This window comes from Pristiophorus japonicus, chromosome 4 (genome assembly GCF_044704955.1).
Source record: "Pristiophorus japonicus isolate sPriJap1 chromosome 4, sPriJap1.hap1, whole genome shotgun sequence".
Classification (NCBI taxonomy): domain Eukaryota; kingdom Metazoa; phylum Chordata; class Chondrichthyes; family Pristiophoridae; genus Pristiophorus; species Pristiophorus japonicus.
The window spans coordinates 168578487-168598717 of NC_091980.1; the positions used below are offsets into that span (position 1 = coordinate 168578487).

General features: G+C 47.4%; 1 protein-coding gene across 3 annotated transcripts in view; it reads right to left on the minus strand.

Moving 5' to 3' along the window:
• Nucleotides 1–3713: 3713 nt before the first annotated feature.
• Nucleotides 3714–20231, minus strand: part of tyro3 (TYRO3 protein tyrosine kinase) — a 163099-nt gene continuing 146581 nt past the window's right edge. For all 3 annotated transcript variants that reach the window (XM_070877400.1, XM_070877398.1, XM_070877401.1), the window contains exons 16-19: nt 18786–18895; nt 14932–15091; nt 7000–7136; nt 3714–4392 (exon numbers count right to left, since the gene is read on the minus strand). In XM_070877400.1, coding sequence (XP_070733501.1) covers nt 4014–4392; nt 7000–7136; nt 14932–15091; nt 18786–18895 — 786 coding nt within the window. In that variant the 3' untranslated portion in view covers nt 3714–4013. The remainder of the gene's footprint in view (nt 4393–6999; nt 7137–14931; nt 15092–18785; nt 18896–20231) is intronic.

Genomic DNA, 20231 nt, shown 5'->3' on the forward strand with positions numbered 1-20231 from the left:
CGAATGCATCGGCCCGCATCCAGAGATGGGCGCGCACGTTGTCCGCAAACAACTACACCATCCACCACAGGCCAGGCACAGAAAACTGTGCCGATGCTCTCAGTAGGCTGCCATTGCCCACCACAGGGGTGGAGATGGCACAGCCTGCAGACTTAGTTATGGTAACGGAAGCATTCGAGAGTGAGCAATCACCCGTCACAGCCCGACAGATTAGAACCTGGACGAGCCAAGACCCCTTACTGTCCTTAGTAAAAAACTGTGTGCTCCACGGGAGTTGGTCAAGTGTCCCGTTAGAGATGCTGGAATAAAGCAAGCCGTACCAGTGGCGCAAAGATGAAATGTCTATACAGGCAGACTGCCTCCTATGGAATAATCGGGAAGTGGTGCCAAAAAAGGACAGGGACACTTTCATTAGTGATCTCCACAGTACACACCCAGGCCTTGTAATGATGAAAGCAATAGCCAGATCCCACGTGTAGTGGCCCGGTATCGATGCAGACCTAGAGTTCTGCGTGCACAAATGTAATACATGTTCACAGTTAAGCAATGCATCCAGGGAGGCGCCACTAAGTTTATGGTCCTGGCCCTCCAAACCATGGTCGAGGGTCCATGTCGACTATGCAGGCCCATTCTTGGGAAAAATGTTTTTAGTGGTTGTAGATGCGTACTCCAAATGGATTGAATGTGTGATAATGTCGGCAAGAACGTCCGCTGCCACCATTGAAAGCTTACGGGCCATGTTTGTTACGCACGGCCTGCCTGATGTCCTTGTAAGTGACAATGGGCTGTGCTTTACCAGTGCCGAATTCAAGCAGTTCATGACCCACAAAGAGATCAAACATGTCACATCTGTCCCGTTTAAACCAACGGCCAATGGTCAGACAGAACGAGCAGTTCAAACAATCAAGCAGAGCTTGAAAAGGGTAACTGAAGGCTCACTGGAGACTCCCCTATCCCGAGTCCTGCTTAGTTACCGCACAAGACCCCACTCGCTCACCACAGGGATCCCTCCTGCTGAACTGCTCATGAAAAGGGCACTTAAGACAAGGCTCTCGTTAGTGCACCCTGATCTACACGAACAGGTAGAGAGCAGGCAGCTTCAACAGAATGCATATCATGATCGCGCAAATGTGTCACGCAAAATTGAAATAAATGATCCTGTATTTGTGTTGAACTGTGGACAATGTCCCAAGTGGATTGCTGGCACTGTTTTGGGCAAAGAGGGGAGTAGGGTGTTTGTGGTCAAACTCGCAAATAGACTCGCCTGCAGAAAACACTTGGACCAAACTAAACTCAGATTTACGGACTATCCAGAACAACCCACAATAGACTCTACCTTTTTCGACCCCCCAACACACACACAAGTGGCAACCGACCCAGCGGTTGACCACAAAGCAGAACCCATCATCTGCAGCAGCCCAGCAGGACTCACCACCCCCAGCAGCCCAGCAGTGCAGCAGCTCAGCGAAGGCCCAACAAACGACTCACCAACACCAGCATTTGCACCGAGACGATCAACCAAGGAAAGGAAGTCCCCAGATCGACTCACATTATAAATAGTTACACTATTGACTTTGGGGGGGGGGTTATGTATGTAAACCTGTAAATACCATGTCTAACCACCAGAGGGCTTATCCACTGGAGTCCAAAGCGATCCCACAATCCCTTGGGAGCACCTGTACATAAGGAGGCCTCACAGAGATCTGTAATAAAGGACTACGGTCACACCTTACTTTGAGCTCACAGTATCTAGTCTGACTCTTTATTCAAGACATAACAGTATCAAACACCACGGTGAGCTTTCCCAGCTTGGTTCTACAGCTCCTCAGCACACCCCAAGCACATTTCTGCTCCTCTGGCAGTATTTTCACCAAACTTTCAGTAAAAGTATAACAGTACATTTGTGAAAATGACACGAGGCTGGGCTGTAGGTTCAACATAAGAAATAGGAGCAGGAGTAGGCCATCTGGCCCCTCGAGCCTGCTCCGCCATTCAATAAGATCATGGCTGATCTGATCTTGGCCTCAACTCCACTTCCCTGCCCGCTCCCCATAACCCTTGACTCCCTTATCATTCAAAAATCTTTCTATCTCCGCCTTAAATATATTCAATGACCCAGCCTCCACAGGTCTCTGGGGTAGAGAATTCCACAGATTTACGACCCTCAGAGAAGAAATTTCTCCTCATCTCAATTCTAAATGGGCGACCCCTTATTCTGAAATTATGCCCTCTAGTTCTAGATCCCCCCACAAGTGGAAACATCCTCTCAGCATCTACCCTGTCGAGATCCCTCAGTATATTATATACTTCAATAAGATCACCTCTCATTCTTCTAAACTCCAATAAGTATAGGTTCTGTAGGTCACTAGAATCTCAGTGAAGAGTAATGGTGGGTACGTGGAATTTTTATTCCTTTGCTTACAACACTGGTGGCTGGAATGGTGATGAATTAAGAGTATCACACAAGAGTTTAACTGCCTCCATTTCCAGTGCACTAGTCATTCACATTAATAATTTGTGCATTGAAGCAGTGCAGACATGAGTTTAACAGAAACGCACCAAGGCACAGGAGGGAGAATATTAATGCACCAGTGTCAGCTGTGGCTCAGTGGGTAGCACTCTTGCCACTGAGTCAGAAGGCTGGAACTTGAACGCATAAATCTAGGCTGCCACTACCTGTGCAGGACTGAGGGAGTGCTGCAATGTCAGAGGTGCCGTCTTTTCGATGGTGGACATAAAGGATCGCATGGAACTATTTCGAAGAAGAGCAGGGGAGTTATCCCCGGGTGTTCTGCCCAATATTTATCCCTCAATCAACATAACAAAAACAGATTATCTGGTCATTATTGCATTGCTGTTTGTGGGAGCTTGCTGTGCGCAAATTAACTGTCGCATTTCCCACATTACAACAGTGACTACACTTCAAATATTTAATTGGCTGTAAAGCGCTTTGGGACGTCCTGAGGCCATTAAAAGCGCTAAATAAATGTATGTCTTTCTTAACATTAAAGTTGATCATTTTCAGGAACTGTTGGTACTAATACACCAAGCAAGTCCACTGACAATAGAGAGAAAGAACAACGACTTGCATTTATATAGCGCCTTTCATGACCACCAGACATCTCAAAACATTTTACAGCCAATGAAGTATTTTTGGAGTGTAGTCACTGTTGTAATGTGGGAAACACAGCATCCAGTTTGCATACAGCAAGATCCCACAAACAGCAATGTGATAAATGACCAGATAATCTGTTTTGTTGTTATGTTGATTGAGGGATAAATATTGACCAGGACCCCGGGATAACTCCCCTGCTCTTCTTCGAAATAGCACCATGGGATCTTTTACCTGAGAGGGGGGCCTCAGTTTAACGCCTCACCCGAAAGACAGCACCTTCGACAGTGCAGCGCTCCCTCAGCACTGCACTGGGAGTGTTTGCCTAGTTCCTAGAGTGGGACTTGAACCCACAACCTTCCGAATCAGAGGTGAGTGCGCTACCCACTGAGCCACAGCTGCCACTCTGTGCACACTAGCTGAGATTAAGACACGGGGTGGACGGGCAAAATGGCCGCCTTCCGCGCTGTAACCATCTATGGTTCTACGAACACTGCCTGGTCCGCCCTGCAATCCCTTCCTCCACAGCTGTATGCCTTCCGATAATCCGACACAAGCCTTGGCCAGTTGAGAAAGAGCAGGTGGACAAGATCAACCCAACATCAATTATTGCACTTTTAATCAAGTCACCTGCCAAAGAGAGCAATTTAAGTAAAAAATTCAAAACAAAAAAAAGTGTGCAGGGAAATCTGTCCAGTGGACGTTCAGCAGGTATAAATAAATTGCTTATTCCAGTTTTGATTGACAATGGAAACCTCAAAGGTCTTTTCGGATCTGGACCCCGCTGAAGGCGCTGAGCCGACAAGTGTTCGATCCGTGTGTGGGACCAAGGCACAACTGAGAGGGTCACCCTCCATGTCATTATTGCACTGCTCGGTAATTTGGCCCAAGTTTCCCGCTGCTAAAGATTGATGATGACTTCGTCTTCCAGCTGTCTGTCACGCGAGTGGTCCGCCCTCTCATTTGCTGGGGTCTCCTCTCTTCTGTCTGCCATCAAACCCAGAGGGGCCGTCACATAACGATAGTCAGCAGTGTCCGAGACAGCCGAGGCCTCCATGTTTCCCTGACTCTGTCCCTCCACTTCCCAGCAGGCCACGCGGCGGCGGTTCCGATTGCACTCAGGAGCTGCCGCTTCTTCCTGTAGGTTGATGTAGAGATTGAGGTGTCTCTCTGTGACTGGGGACAGGTCCAGCATGAGGCTTTCCAGCGATCCCCTCAAAGATTCAAAGGTGGGCCTGAGCTTGGGGTCAATGTGCCAGCAGCTGTACATCAGCTCGTACCTGTCTCAACACAAAACGGTTAAAAGCTTTTACTGGCTGACAAACTCACTCAGCTGTAGGAAGATGATTACATTCATGTCTCCACTAAACATCTTCAAGGTTTCAAAGGAAGGAACATTGGAACAGGAGGAGGCCATTCTACTAGGTGATCGCTGATCTGTATTTTAACTGCATCTACCCGCCTTGGTTCCATATGTCTTTATACCCTTTGTAATGTATGCACCGTGTGAGTATGCTCACAGGTTTGTAGAGCTGTTGAGTTGTGAGTGGCTTAGCCAGTCACGTGATGTTCACAAGACTCAATAAAACCCCAGCCAGTTGGGTTCGGGGGATCCACGATGAGGCAGGTGGTTGTGAGCCTGGTGGATGAACTGATAGTGTGATTGATAAACCTTTGCTAATAAACCAACTAGTTCTTAATAGCAATGTGTTGCTATGAATTCTTAAGCAAAGAACCCAGGTAGCAAATACATTACACCCTTACCCAACAAATAAACGATCAATCTCAGTTTTGAAATTTTCACTTGTGTCCCAGTCTCTTTGGGGAAGAGAGTTCCAGATTTTCACAGCCCTTTGTGTGCAGTAGTGCTTCCTGACATCACCCCTGAACGGCCTGGCTCTAATTAGAAGGTGATGCCTCCTTGTTCTCGACTCCCCTACCAGAGGCCTTTAATCATCTTAAACACCTCAATCAGATCACCCCTTAATTGTCGATACTCAAAAGGAATACAAACCTCGGGGTTGAAATTGCCCCATTTTTGCAATGGCCGTTAGCGCCTCCAGGGGGCGCGAAACACTTTTTTGTAGGGTGGTAGTGGGAGGTGGGGGGCGGCTGCCAGCTCCCGCGAGTTTGCACTCCATGTGCTCTGAGGGGTGTTAGCCGCAGTTTTGCGGCCGGGGTGGGACTTCCACGCCGGGCGCAGGAAGTCCTGCCCCGAGCCGATTACCGCCATCAATCAGGGCGCTGGGGAATTTGTTTCCCCTTGTCTCTGTAACTGGATTCAAATATCGACCTGCACCTTTGGGCAACGCCACTTCAGCAAAGGGCTTTATCAGGAAGGTTGGTTGGTGCAAGTCTATGACCTGGGTTTCGATCCAACCCAACCTGATGTGATGAAAGTTCCCTCTCCCTGTCAGTGGAACGCTTCAGTGAGTTGTCAGTGTGGGCAGTCTGACCTCAGTTCCCAGGGTACTTGGGCCTACAGCACAAAATCAGGACTAGATTTTACTATCTCATCCAGAGAAACCACAATGCTGGCTGGCGTGGGATATTGGGAAATGTCACGTTGATGATGTTATATATGCAGACTATAGATATACTTTCTGTGTAGTCACTGTATAGTTACATAAGATGGAGACGTGTTACCTGATGTACTATCAATAAGGCTTACACTGTTTATATACTATGCTGGCACCACTAGAGGGTGCAACTGGTGGAGACTGGGGTTTCCTGCCCCTGTGGCAGAGGCTGTCCACCAGAGGGCACTGCAGTGGGAGACCTGAGGGTCACCTGCATAGGTGTGCAGGGCCCAGTATAAAAGGCTGCCCACCATGCTTGTGCCTCACTCTGGAGTAAAAAATAAAGGACCAAGGTCACTACAGTTTGAGTACAGCACATTGCCTTGTGGAGTCATTCATAAGTGCATTACACACATAACAGATGCATTGGAGAATTGCCTTGCAAGGTTGGGACTGAGGCAGACTGACAGAAGCTTTGCTGTGTAGTTAAAGCATTAATCGTTAAGGAAGGATTGCTCACACTCATCTCCCGTTGGTTATGTACTTTTGGCCCGGCAATGGTTAGCAGTTTTTGACCGCACGCCTGCAACCTTTGAACCCAGGGTGCAGCAGCAGCGTAGCTAGTGGTGAGGGAGAGCTGAGCTGGCACCACAGCTGGTTTCACAAGATATCTCGGCCTCCTGGAATAGATTAAGCCAGCTCCCACCGTCTCCTCTATCAAAATAAACACTCTCCCATTTAACAAAATAGTGTGTGTTCCCCTGCCCCTCAAATAAATTCAACCCCAGTCCTCAACACAACCATAAGCAGCCTCCCTGACCTCTAACCCAACAACAACAACTTGCATTTATGTAGCGCCTTTAACATAGTGAAATGTCCCAAGGCGCTTCACAGGAATGATCAGCAAACACAATTTGACACCGAGTTACATAAAGAGATATTAGCGCAGGCTGGTCAAATAGGTTTTAAGGAGCGTCTTGAAGGAGGAACGAGAGGCAGAGAGGTTTAGGGAGGGAATTCCAGAGGTTAGGGCCTAGGTAACAGAAGGCGGGCCGCCAGTGGTGGAGCAATTAAAGTCAAGGCTGCATAAGTGTCCAGAACTGGAGGACGCAGAGTTATCGGGGGGGGCGGGAAGGTTGTAGGGCCAGAGGAGGTTATAGAGATAGGGAGGGGCGAGGCAATGGAGGGATTTGAAAACGAGGATGAGAATTTTAACATCGAGACCATGGCGGACCAGGAGACAATGTAGGTGGTCAGCGAGCACAGGGGTGATGGGTGAACGGGACGAGGTGCGAGTTAAGAACCGAGAAAGATTTTATTCCGTAGGGTAATTTCTGTGATTTTACTCAGTCCAAAATTGTTACTTACAGTTCATCAGTGCAGTCTGGGGGCTGCTTTAGTCTCTGCCCGCGTATGAGGTAGTCATAGATCTCCGCATTCTCAACCCCTGGGTATGGGGTCTGACCTCTTGCTGCTATTTCCCACATGGTGACCCCAAATGACCACTAGAATAGAGTAGATTAAGTGTAAACACACAGTTACAGATAGAAAGATTTACATTTATATAGTGCCTTTCACGACCACCAGTCATCTCAAAACGCTTTACAGCCAATGAAATGCTTTTGGAGTGTAGTCACTGTTGTAATGTGGGAAACGCAGCAGCCAATTTGCGCACAGCAAATGTGATAATGACCAGATAATCTGTTTTTGTTATGTTGATTGAGGGATAAATATTGGCCAGGGCACTGAGGATAACTCCCCTGCTCTTCTTCAAAATAATGCCATGGGATCTTTTACATCCACCTGAGAGAGCAGACAGGGTCTCGGTTTAACATCTCATCCAAAAGACAGCACCTCCAACAGTGTAGCACTCCCTCAGCATTGCACTAGAGTATCAGCCTAGATTTATGTGTTCAAGTTCCTGGAGCGGGACTTAAACCCACAACCTCTGACTCAGAGAGTGAGTGTGCTACCCACTGAGCCACAGCTGACACTGTGCCACAAAAGATGTACTCTAGACACACTGGCTCATTCAAATCTACTCCGGCATGCTCCTGATGTCTGTTGGGAACCCAGCAAGGACTGCAAGTTAATAGGAGCCTTGGGGCAAATGGAAGCCCCAGGCAGCGTACACACCTCTTGTCTCCACTCTCAACCCGATACCTCACATGATTCATTCCGCTCTCAGCACCTTTAGCACACAGACTTGGGCCTCGATATTAACGGGAGGGCGGGGAGGACATGGAGGAGCCTATTAGTGGGTGACGCACCTGTGAGATCGGGGACACGGAGACCCTGCTACTCTTCATGGCAGGGCCTCATCTGAATGAGTATTCGCAGAGTCCCACCCCGACACCCAGCCAGATTGACAGCTGTAACATATGCACCAGTGAGTGTGCTCACAGGTTTGTAGAGCTTTTGATCATGGCGCACCATCTTGCCGTCCGGAGGCGGCGGGGGTCCCCAATGGAGTGCTCTCTACGCGGGAGTTTTTATTGGGGACTTGGCCTGGAGGGTGTTGCACGGAGCAGTCCCGTGCAATCGGTTTTTAAGTTGGTTCACTGACTCCCATGCCGCCTGTAATTTCTGCGGTCTAGAAGAGTCCATGTTCCACGTGTATTTTGAATGTGTGAGGTTGCAGCCCCTATTCCATTATCTGAAAGGGCTGCTCCTCAAATTCTGGCTGCACTTCAGTCTCACACTCTTGATCTTTGGGCACCCTGTGCGGAGGGAAGAGGGCAGGTCGGAAGGCCCCCTCGTAGGACTGCTCCTGGGCACGGCCAAGGGGGCCATCAGCCGGTCCAGGCAACGGGCGGTCGAGGGGGTCGTTCAGCCCGACTGCCTGCCTCTCTTCCACGAGTACATCCGAGCCAGGGTGTTCCTGGAGATGGAGCACGCGGTGTTCACCGGTATGCTCGCGGCCTTCTGCGAGAGATGGGCGCCGGAGGGACTGGAGTGCATCATCACCCCTGGCAACCAAATTTTTATTTGAATTATGTTTAATGTCAGAAGTTTAATTTGTTTATTTGTCGGTTTTGGTGCCCCCTTTTAATAAGGGAGCATTTGATTTCGGGTTTCAACTTAAAATAGTTGTAGAGCTGTTGAGTTGGGAGTAGCTTAGCCAGTCACGTGATGTTCACAAGATTCAATAAAACCCCAGCCAGTTGGGTTCGGGGGATCCACGATGAGGCAGGTAGTTGTGAGCCTGGTGGATGAACTGGTAATGTGTAGTGTGATTGTTAAACCTTTGCTAATAAACCGACCAGTTCTTAATAGCAATGTGTTGCTATGAATTTTTAAGCAAAGAACCCATGAAGCAAATACATTGCAACAGTCTGTCCACATGTCGGGCGAGAGTGCGAGAGGCCACAGACAGGGACCTGTGCTGATGGGCCCGAGTGGTTCGTGGGATGGGGGCTGGTCTGGCCGCGATCGGGTGAAGGGGAGAGTCTGGCCGAGTTCTGGAGGGCGGGAGCCCGGGGAAAAAAGAGGCCCACGGCTTCCTTGTGCGGCCTGAAGGAGCACTTAATGAGCAGGTTCAGATCGGAACACGGCGAGATGGCAGCCGAATCAGAGGGTATCCGACTGGCCCCATTTTAACAGACCCCAGACGGCTCCCCTCAGACAGAGGTGGTTAAACTCAGGGCCTTGCAGTCATGGGCTAACTGGAGCTTCATCGGGTTCTCTGGTTCAGCCTTTGGAGGCACCCAGTCCTCTCCCTGTAATGCCTCTCATCACCTGACCAATAATACACAAAGGGGGGAAAAATTCGGTCGCGTCTCTGTCGCGGCGTTAATCCAGGCGGAGCGGTACTTTTAGAGTCTTCAAAAGGTTTGCGCCTCCCGCCCAGAAATTCACCAGAATCGGTTGAAGAGCTGACAGGGGCGATAAATCAGCTGTTGCACACCAGAGCTGGGGGGGTGATAACGTAAATGCCGGCGCTAAATTTAAGCGAGTAATTGCACACACGTGGAACTCCGATTCAGATCCGGGGTAAAGACGTGTCTTAAAGAGGTGGCATGGTGACGCACTCATTAAAGTTTTCAAATTCACTTTTTCTCAAGCTCCACAGTTATTTCTGTCTGCCACTGCAAACTGGGAGGCTCACGCACCGTGCTGTGTGTAAACGTTGCACTGACTGTGACCTCCGAGGGAAGCACTTCCTCATCCCTTTAAGTAGCCGCCAGTTAACGACTCTGCAAGCCTGGACCCACTGTTTTTCCAGACTTTGTTCTTGGCGAGCGCTCAATGAATTTACCGACCGGGGCGCAAGCGTGGGTGTTGCACCAGGAATACGTCAGGATCGGAGCCATCGTCAGCAGCCAGGCGCTAGCGGTTTGCTCCCCTGGTGAGCCTCCAATGGATTTTCGGTCGGGGCACTAAACGCTGCACTCCCGGTCAGTAACCTCTTACGCTCCCAGTAAGGCCCCCTCTGGCCATTAACTGAGGTGTTAAACAACCGAATATCTGGCCCAAGGTGTCCTTTAAGGAGCTGTTTGCGGGAACGCTGAGAACAGAGTGCTTCATTCACTGGTCTCTAGTGCTGAGATCTCTGACAGGTCCACACGCTATCATTTTATTTGATTCATTATCAGGATAGGGGCATCACTGGGAAGATCAACATTCATTACCCATACCTAGCTGCCCCAAGGTGGTGGGCCTTCTTCTGCAACTACAGCTGCCTGATACAACTGAGGGGCTTGCTAGGCCACTCAGAGAGTAGGTAAGAGTCAACCACATGTGGGACACATATTGGCCAGACCTGATGAAGATAGGTTTCCTTTCCGAAAGGAAAAGAAAGACTTGTATTTATATAGCGTCTTTCACGACCATCGGACATCTCAAAGCGTCTTACAGCTATTGAAGTACTTTTGGAGTGTAGTCACTGTTATAATGTAGGAAACATGGCAGCAAACTTGAGCACAGCAAGTTCCCACAAACAGCAATGTGATAATGACTAGATAATCTGTTTTAGTGATGTTGATTGAGGAATAAATATTGGCCCCAGGGATAACTCCCCTGCTCTTTTTCAAAATAGTGCTATGGGATCGTTTACATCCACCTGAGGCCTCGGTTTAATGTCTCATCAGAAAAACAGCATCTCTGAAGTGTCAGCCTAGATTTTTTTTGCTTAAATCCCTGGAGTGGGACTTGAACCCACAATTTTCTGACTCAGAGGCAAGTGTGCTACCCGCTGAGCCACAGCTGGCACCCACATTCTCCCAGATTACTAGTCGAGTAACATAACTCTGTTTAAGCCTCCTGCATTGGGGAAACATAATCACTAAGATGTCTCTGCCACTTCCTCCGTCTGTTGTATTCTTAAGCATCACAGACCCCAAAGTAAAGGATGCAACTATTTGTACTAATTGAATTGCAGCCATTCCTCTGATTGGCTCTCCATTATCACATGACTTATAGCTGATTGGTCCCCTTGGAGGATAAGCCACACCCTGAAGTTTCTGTGGAATGTGTAACTGGAACCGCCCGGCCTAATTTTGCACATTGTAACATGATCCATTTTGACTTCAGAATTCAGAGAGGACACATCTCGAACACAGAGAGGACACATCCCCCAGCCAAGGTCCCTTACCCCAGCGTAAGTGCTGCCTCATCCAGCCAAAGTGCCTTAACCCAGCATAACTGCTACCTCACCCAGTCTAAGTCCCTTGCACCAGCGCAACTCCAGGGACTTCAGCACATAAACCAGGCTGACACTCCAGTGCTGTGCTGAGGGAGAGCACACTGTCGTGGGTGCTGTTGTTCGGGATGAGACATTAAACCTTCTACCTTCTCTGATGGACATAAAATATCTCCACGGCACTATTTTGAAGAGGAGCAGCGGAGTTCTCCCGATGTCCCTGGACAATATTTATCTCTGACCATCATCACTAAAACAGATTATCACATTGCTGTTTGTGGGACGCTGCTGAGCACAAATTGGCTGCAACATTTTCCACATTACCACGTTGGATATAACGCGATTTAGAACGTCCTGAGCTCATAAAAGGCGCTGTATCAATGTAAGTTCTTTCTGTTGGCCATGAGCCTCTGGCCTGCTATGTGTCATGGTTAGTGTAGTGTCTGTAAGCTTGTAATGTTTGTAGCTCCACACTGTGGATGTGGATGTGGATGTATTGTGTACTGCAACTTCAGAGTTAATAATAAACAGAACCAGGCAGATTCCGGAGGCTTCCGAGAGAGCTGCCTGCTATGTTAGGAGCTGTGTGTGCTGTGCTTTGTGAAGATATCACATTTGGCGATGAGATGGGATTTTTCGGAAGATATAAAGCTTAAATTTTGTTGGGGAAGGATTTAGCCAGCCAACAGAGAGACTTTGGAAGTTTCTGTCTTTGGAAAAAGCTACAAAAATCCAAGGTAAAATACAGCACACGGTGTGAACAGCTAGAGATTAAAATGGCGGGTGTAATCGGATATTTGGGGGAATATAGACACGACCGGGAACGTTTCAAAGCGTATGTGGATCAGCTAGAAATGTATTTCACTGCAAATAACATAATCGACGTTCCAGACAATGCAGTCCAGAACCGGGCTGTGTTGGAACGTAAGAAAGTGATCTTCTTATTGGAGGCGGGTCCGGCATTGTATGAAACCCTTGTAAATCTGCTTGTGCCTGACGAGCCAAAAGACACAACGCTTAAAGAGATTTTAACAAAGCTAGAGCAACACGATAACCCCAAACCGTTAGAAATTGCTGAAAGCTATCGTTTCGGGATTCGGAATCAAAAAGCTGATGAAAGTATCAGTGATTACATCATAGCATTAAAAAAGTTATCGATGCACTGTAACTTTGGAAACTTTCAAAACCGAGCATTACGAGTCGTTTTGTTTGTGGGGTGAAAAATGATGCGATTAGAAGGAAGTTATTGACGACAGATGACTTGACTTTTGAGATTGCTTGTCAGACAGTGAGGTCGATGGGCATGGCCGAACAATATTCCCGAGAATTAAATAATGATTACGGTCGTCAGTCAATCGAGGTAAATCGCCTGCAGGTTCAAAGTAAAAGACGCTCAGAAACTGGAAATTCTAACAGAGCGTCGAAGTCATGCTATAAGTGCCGGGACAACACACTGCTCAAAGTTGTCCATACGTGAAGGCAGAGTGTTTCTTCTGCAGGAAGACTGGGCATCTTGCGAAGGCATGCTGACTGAAGGGTAAACCAGCTATGAGAAGAAATCCCCAGAGACTACACAGCATGGAAAAACAACAACAGGACGAGGAGATGTTAGAGTTACACGTCATCAGGAGCACGAGGTTAACGGACAGCGATTTGGAAAGCATCAAAATCCACATAGATGTTGTGAGATTCAAGATACCAATAGAAATTGACACGGGTGCATCCATGAGGGTAGTACCGGAGTCACTATACCTTGACAAATTGTGTGATTTTCAACTCGAGAAATCCAAGATGGAGCTGCGAGGCTACTCCGGAGAGAAAATTTCTGTGGTAGGTCGTATCACCGTACCGGTGAAATATAAAGATCAATTTCAGAACTTGCCTCTAATCGTAGTGAAAGGAGACAAGTCTGCCTTACTAGGAAGAAATTGGTTGAGTTCACTAAAGCTGGATTGGAGTAAGATTTTCTGTGTGGAAGCGAGATTTTCATCAACGGATGAGGATATCAAGAAATATCCGACGGTATTCTGCGATATGGGCATTCCGATCCAAGGCTTCAAGGCGAGTGTCAGGGTACAGAAGGACGCTAGATCGGTTTACTACAAGCCACATTCCGTACCATATGCACTTAAGGAGAAAGTTGAGCAAGAACTCAAAAGACTAGAGACTGAGAACATTATTTCTAAGATAGATTGATGTAATTGGGCTACATCTATTGTTGTTGTACCTAAGTCCGATGGTAAGGTAAGATTTTGTGGTGATTATAAAGTAACCGTACACCAGGTTCTAGAGGGTAATGTCCCCAATGCATTGCCAAATATAGAAGATTTGTTCACAACACTGACAGGTGGTCAGATCTTCTCAAAACTGGATCTTACGAATGCCTACTTACAGCTTGAACTATATGAGGAGTCCAAGTCATGTTTGACTATAAATACTCATCTAGGCCTATATCAATTTAATAGGCTACCGTTTGGAGTGTCTTCCGCCCCTGCCATATTCCAAGGGGTGATGAACCAGATTTTGCAAGATATTGAAGGGGTAGTATGTTATTTGGATGACATACTAATTTCAGCACCAAATAGGCAAATTCATAATAACATATTGAATGAAGTCCTCAAACGACTAGAGAAGCACAGAGTACGAGTGTCTGCTCGTAAGTGTGAGTTATTTAAAAACTCAGCGGAGTACTTAGGGTACAGAGTAGACAAGATGGTTTACATCCAACCATGGAAAAATTGGATGCAATTAGAAATGCACCCACTCCCAGGAATGTCACTGAACTTCGTTCATTCTTGGGTCTTTTGAACTATTACGGGAAGTTCCTACCAAATTTGGCTACAGTATTACATCCACTGAATGAACTTTTGAAAAAACAGGTCCATTGGAAGTGGTCAAAAGAATGCGACTCGGCATTCAAGGAGTGTAAAAGCAAATTGGTAGAGAGCACCATGTTAGTTCACTATGACATATCTAAGGAGATTAAGCTAGCATGTGATGCCTCTCCGTATGGCGTTGGGGCAGTGATCTCTCATGTATCACGTAGTGGGAGGAGACCCCAATTGCTTTTGCTTCACGCACTCTCAGTGCCAGTGAGAGTAATTATGCGCAAATTGAAAGGGAAGCTTTGGCATTAATTTTTGGGGTCAAGAAGTTTCACAAATACTTGTATGGTCATAAGTTTACCATCGTTACGGACCATAAGCCCCTAACAGCAATCCTCCATCCAAAGTCCCCAGTTCCAACATTAGCTGCAGCCCGAATGCAGAGATGGGCTTTGATTTTGTCAGCATATACATATGATATTGAATACAGACGATCAGCTGATCACAGTAATGCTGATGCAATGTCTAGATTGTTCAGAGACACCTTTCTGCCTCAATGTCCGTCCGTTATGTTCCAGGATTGTAGATCGTTCTCATCCGTCACGGGCTGTGTGTCTACAATATCTATCTTAATCGTGTGTTGTATCTGATTGTGCTTATAACTGCCGCTCTTTGATAAAACGCCTAAGACCTTTGGGTAATCTGTGTGTGACCTGTGATCCAAATCTCACACAGGTTAACAACTATAGGTCATGGCTATGCTTCAGACCTCAGACTGTACATGAGCAATGCAACAGGAGATAACATACATACATATATGAACTGTGTACATACCACGTCAGTGTGAACTGTGTACACGTTATCTGCCAAACTCTCCAATGCAATCCATTTGACCGGCAGCTTACTCGTGCTGCCTTGTCTATAGTAGTCACCACTATACAGCTTGCGAGATAATCCAAAGTCTGCCACACACACGTGCATATCTTGGTCCAACCTGGAAAAAACAAGAAAATTTGATGCGACATTAATGAATTCACGATGACCATCTGGCTGATTTTAAGAAGCTCAACATTCCCACAACACACATAGGAACAGGAGGAGCCCCTCGAGCCTGTTCCGCCACTCAATTAGATCATGACTGATCTGCATTTTAACTCCATCTACCCGCCTTGGTTCCGTAACGTCAGTGGTGGGAAAAGTACTAAAGACCATTGTCAAGGGCAAAATTAATTCTTACTTGGAGAAGCATGGGTTAAGTAGGGACAGTCAGCACGGATTGTTAAAGGCAAATCGTGTCTGACTAAACTGATTGAGTTATTGGATGAAGTAGCAGAAGGTTGATGAAGGAAGTGCCGTCATCACATCCCTCTTTAAAAATTCCCCCCTTTACCCCTCTGTCCTTGCAAAGTACTGCCTCATCTCCAACCTCCCTTTCCTCTCCAAAGTCCTTCAATGAAGTTTTCAAAATTCTCATCCTTGTCTTCAAATTCTTCAACACCTCGCCCCTCCCGATCTCTAACCTCCTCCAGCCCTACACCCTCTGAGATCTCAGCCTCCTCCAACTCTGGCTTATTTTCCATCTACCACTTTGCTCCAGTATTGGCGGCCGTACCTTCAGCTATCAAAGCCATAAGTTCTGAAATTTCTTTCCAAAACCTCTCTGTCTCTTCACCTATCTCCTCCTTCACACCAACCTCTTTGACCAAGTGTTTAGTCACCCCCGCCAATATCTCCTTCTTTGGCACAGTGTCAATTTTTGCCTGGTTACACTCCTGTGAAGCGCCTTGGGATATTTTACTATGTTAAAGGCACTATATCAATGCAAGTTGTTGTTCAAAGTGGTGGGTGGGTAAAATGTAACCGGTGCATACTGTATCAGAGGAGGCTCACCCATGCGGTTGTTACCTCTAGACTTAACTACACCAATGCACTCCTGGCTGGCCTCCCACATTCTACCCTACATAAATTGAGGTGATCCAAAACTCGGCAGCTCATGTCCTAACTTGCACCAAGTCCCACTCATCCATCACCCCTGTGCTCGCTGACCTACATTGGCCCCCGGTTAAGCAACGCCTCAATTTCAAAATTCTCACCCTTGCTTACAAATCTCTTCATAGCCTTGCCCCTCCCTGTCTCTGTAATCTCCTCCAGCCCCACAATCCCACAAGATGTCTGCGTTCCTCAAATTCTGCCCTCTTGAGCTTTCCTGATTATAATCACTCAATGATTGGTGGCCATGCCTTCTGCTGCCTCAGCCCTAAGCTCTGGAACACCCTCCCTAAACCTCTCTACCTCTCTTTCCTCCTTTAATACGCTTCTTAAAACCTACCTCTTTGACCAAGCTTTTGGTCATCTGCTGTAATTTCTTATTATGTGGCTCGGTGTCAAATTTATTTGTTTTGTCTTATAACATTCCTGTGAAGCGCCTTGGGATGTTTTGGGCGAAGCAATGCTGAGTCGGGTGCCCCACAGCTACCTACTGTTTCCAATTTACATCAGTAACTTGGAACTGGTTGCGAATGGGTTGAATTTGCGTCGGATGCCAAACTGGGAGGACCAGTCGGTTCTGAGGAGATAGCTAACGAGGTATGAAACGAGTTGGACAAATAGGTCTAATTGTACAAGTCTGTAACTGCACAACTGGAGGCAGACGGCAAGTCATATCGTAACTTCAGCCGCTTGCCACCCATGATTTGCCTCCCATGATGCCATTCACATTATCCAAACCAGCGATTACCTGTATCACCAACATCGTGCCAGCCGTAAATTCAGACTTATAAAATTACCTCGGATATATAATTGGGCATAACAGTGGCAGATTCCATTTAATGCCCACCATGGAAGGAGAAAATGGATGGTCTGAGTGGACTGACTGCTCAACACACCCCATCGTTACGGAGCAGCAATCCACAGAGCCAATAGAGTGCTGCAGTGTAAAGGGGTGGTGGAGGCCTTTATGTGGGAATTGGGGGCAGCAGCCCTGAGGCAGGGTTTGGGTCAATAGCCTTATGGTTGGGTATTGGAGGTGCTATTAGATAGCAGCCTTAAGGCAGCAAACAAGGGGGAGGTATGAGGGCAGCAGGCAAGGCATGAAGCGTGATTTTGGGACAACAGTCTTAAAAAGGAAAAGAAAGACTTGCATTTATATAGCACCATTCACAGCCACCGGACATCTCAAACCATGTTACAGTCACTGAAGTACTTTTTGAAGTGTAGTCACTGTTGTAATGTAGGAAACGCAGCAGCCAATTTGCGCACAGCAAGCTCCCACAAACAGCAATGTGACAATGACCAGATTATCTGTTTTCGTTCCAGAAGAGACGAGGGCCCAGGGGCACCACACACTGCGATATGTGTGCACGCTTGGTCTGTGCAGCAGAGCTGGTCTCCAATTAGCCTTGGGTAATCCTTGCCACTGGATCTAGCTCTGTCAAGCCCGTGTGGTGGCTGGTGTGCAACGGGGGGTTGACTTATGAGGAAAGGTTGAGGAGGTTGGGCCTCTACTCATTGGAATTCAGAAGAATGAGAGGTGATCTTATCGAAACGTATAAGATTATGAAGGGGTTTGACAAGGTGGATGCAGAGAGGATATTTCCACTGATGGGGGAGACTAGAACTAGAGGGCATGATCGTAAAATAAGGGGCCGCCCATTTAAAACAGAGATGAGGAGAAATGTCTTCTCTCAGAGGGTTGTTAATCTGTGGGATTCGCTGCCTCAGAGAGCTGTGGAAACTGGGACATTAAATAAATTTGAGACAGAAATAGACAGTTTCTTAAATGATAAGGGGATAAGGGGTTATGAGAAGCGGGCGGGGAAGTGGAGCTGAGTCCATGATCAGATCAGCCATGATCTTATTGAATGGCAGAGCAGGCTCGAGGGGCCATATGGCCTACTCCTGCTCCTATTTCTTGTGCTCTTATGTTGAAAAAATCCACGCACAGGCATCTTGCACCCTTCAGGATATAGTTCGGGATCTGGAATATTAGGTCCTTCATTGAAACACCTGTGAACTCATTCCTTTTTGGTGTGGAAGCAAGTCATCCTCGCTTCGAGGGACTGCCGATGATGATGATGATGATCATGGATAAATGTTGGCCAGGATACCGGGGATAACTCCCTTGCTCTTCTTCAAAATAGTGCCTTGGGATCTTTTACGTCCACCTGAGAGAGCAGACGGGGCCTCGGTTTAACGTTTCATCTGAAAGATGACACCTCCCACAGTGCAGCACTCCCTCAGCACTGCACTGGAGTGTCAGCCTAGATTTATGTGCTCAAGTCCCTGGAGTGGGACTTGAGCCCACAACCTTCTGACTCAGAAGCGGGGTATGGGCGACAGATATAGGCCAAAGCTTTATGCTGGGGTATTGGAGGTACCATGTATTACTAGACTGCAGCCTCAAGGCAGGATATAGGGAGGGCACCCATGAGTGCTTTGGGGACACCCATGTTACGGCAGGATATAGGGGAGTTGTTCAGAGCAGTTGCAAAGTATGAGGAGTGATATTGAGGCAGGAACCTTAAGACAATACATAGACAGGACTAGATGCTCTTCATGCTGTTTTCCTCATCCCACACGACCAACTGGAAACCTTGATACACAAACCATGTCTATAAGGTCAATGTGTCAGCAACTAGGGATCTGGTTCGTTCACCCCTGTACCGTACGCCCCACACATGCTCACTTACATGCAGTTGCGCGTGGCCAGGTCCCTGTGGACAAAGTTCTTGCTGCTCAAGTACTCCATCCCCTTGACAATATCAATCATAAAGTTCAACAGGGTCTGTACTGGAACATCCTGAAAGAGAGAGAGAGAGAGAGAATAACGCCAACTGGGGAAGAAAGACACACACACACAAACAATCCAACTACGGCATGAGGCGGGAGAGAGGGGATAGAGTATCACCAACTGGGAAAGAGAGAGAGAGAGAGAGAGAGAGAGAGAGGGTAAAATATCACCAACTCGGGAAGAGAGAGAGAGAGAGAGAGAGAGAGAGAGGGTAAAATATCACCAACTGGGAAAGAGAGAGAGAGAATAAAATATCACCAACTGGGAAAGAGAGAGAGAGAGAGAGAGAGAGGGTAAAATATCACCAACTGGGGAAGAGAGAGAGAGAGAGAGAGAGAGAGAGGGTAAAATATCACCAACTGGGGAAGAGAGAGAGAGAGAGAGAGAGAGGGTAAAATATCACCAACTGGGGAAGAGAGAGAGAGAGAGAGAGAGAGAGAGAGAATAAAATATCACCAACTGGGGAAGAGAGAGAGAGAGAATAAAATATCACCAACTGGGGAAGAGAGAGAGAGAGAGAGAGAGAGAGAGAGAGAGAGAGAATAAAATATCACCAACTGGGGGAGAGAGAGAGAGAGAGAGAGAGAGAGAATAAAATATCACCAACTGGGGAAGAGAGAGAGAGAGAGAGAGAGAGAGAGGGTAAAATATCACCAACTGGGGAAGAGAGCAAGATAAACACACGCACAAAGCATCCAACCAAGGCATGAGGTGAGGAGAAATAGCCAAACATCAGAAGGAGCTTAAGACAGATGCAATTGGGAAAAAAACTGAACACTAAGCCAAATAAGGAGATATTGAGAAGGGTGACCAAAGACATAGTCAAAGAGTCTTAATGGATGAGAGGGAGGTGGAGAGGCAGAGGGAGTTCCTGAGCATGGGACCTAGATGGCTAAAGTCACAGTTGTCAATGATGGACGAAGGGAGGTGGGTACATGAAGGGCAGAGAGAACTTGGGCTGGGGGTTGTAAGGCCACAGGAGGTTACACTGATAGGGAGGAGCATGGCCATGAAGGAATTCCACAAGGAAGAGAATTTGGATGAGCTGAAGTTTACGGAGGGTAGAAATGGGTGGCTGTCCAGGAGAGCATTGGAATAATGGAGGCTGGATCAACAAAGGCAGGGATGAGGGTTTCAGCAGCAGCAGCTGAGGCAGGGGCGGAGACAGGCGATGTTAGGAGGTGAGGTGAGCTGGGAGGTTACATGGGGAAGACGAGAAAGAAACAAGTAAATGTGCGGGTTTGGGACGAGGGCATGTGGGAGCATGGGTGGAGGTTTGGGCTGGTGAGCAAGGGGAAGAGGGATAGCAGCAGAGGCAGCTGAACGGATGGTCTATAACTTTGTG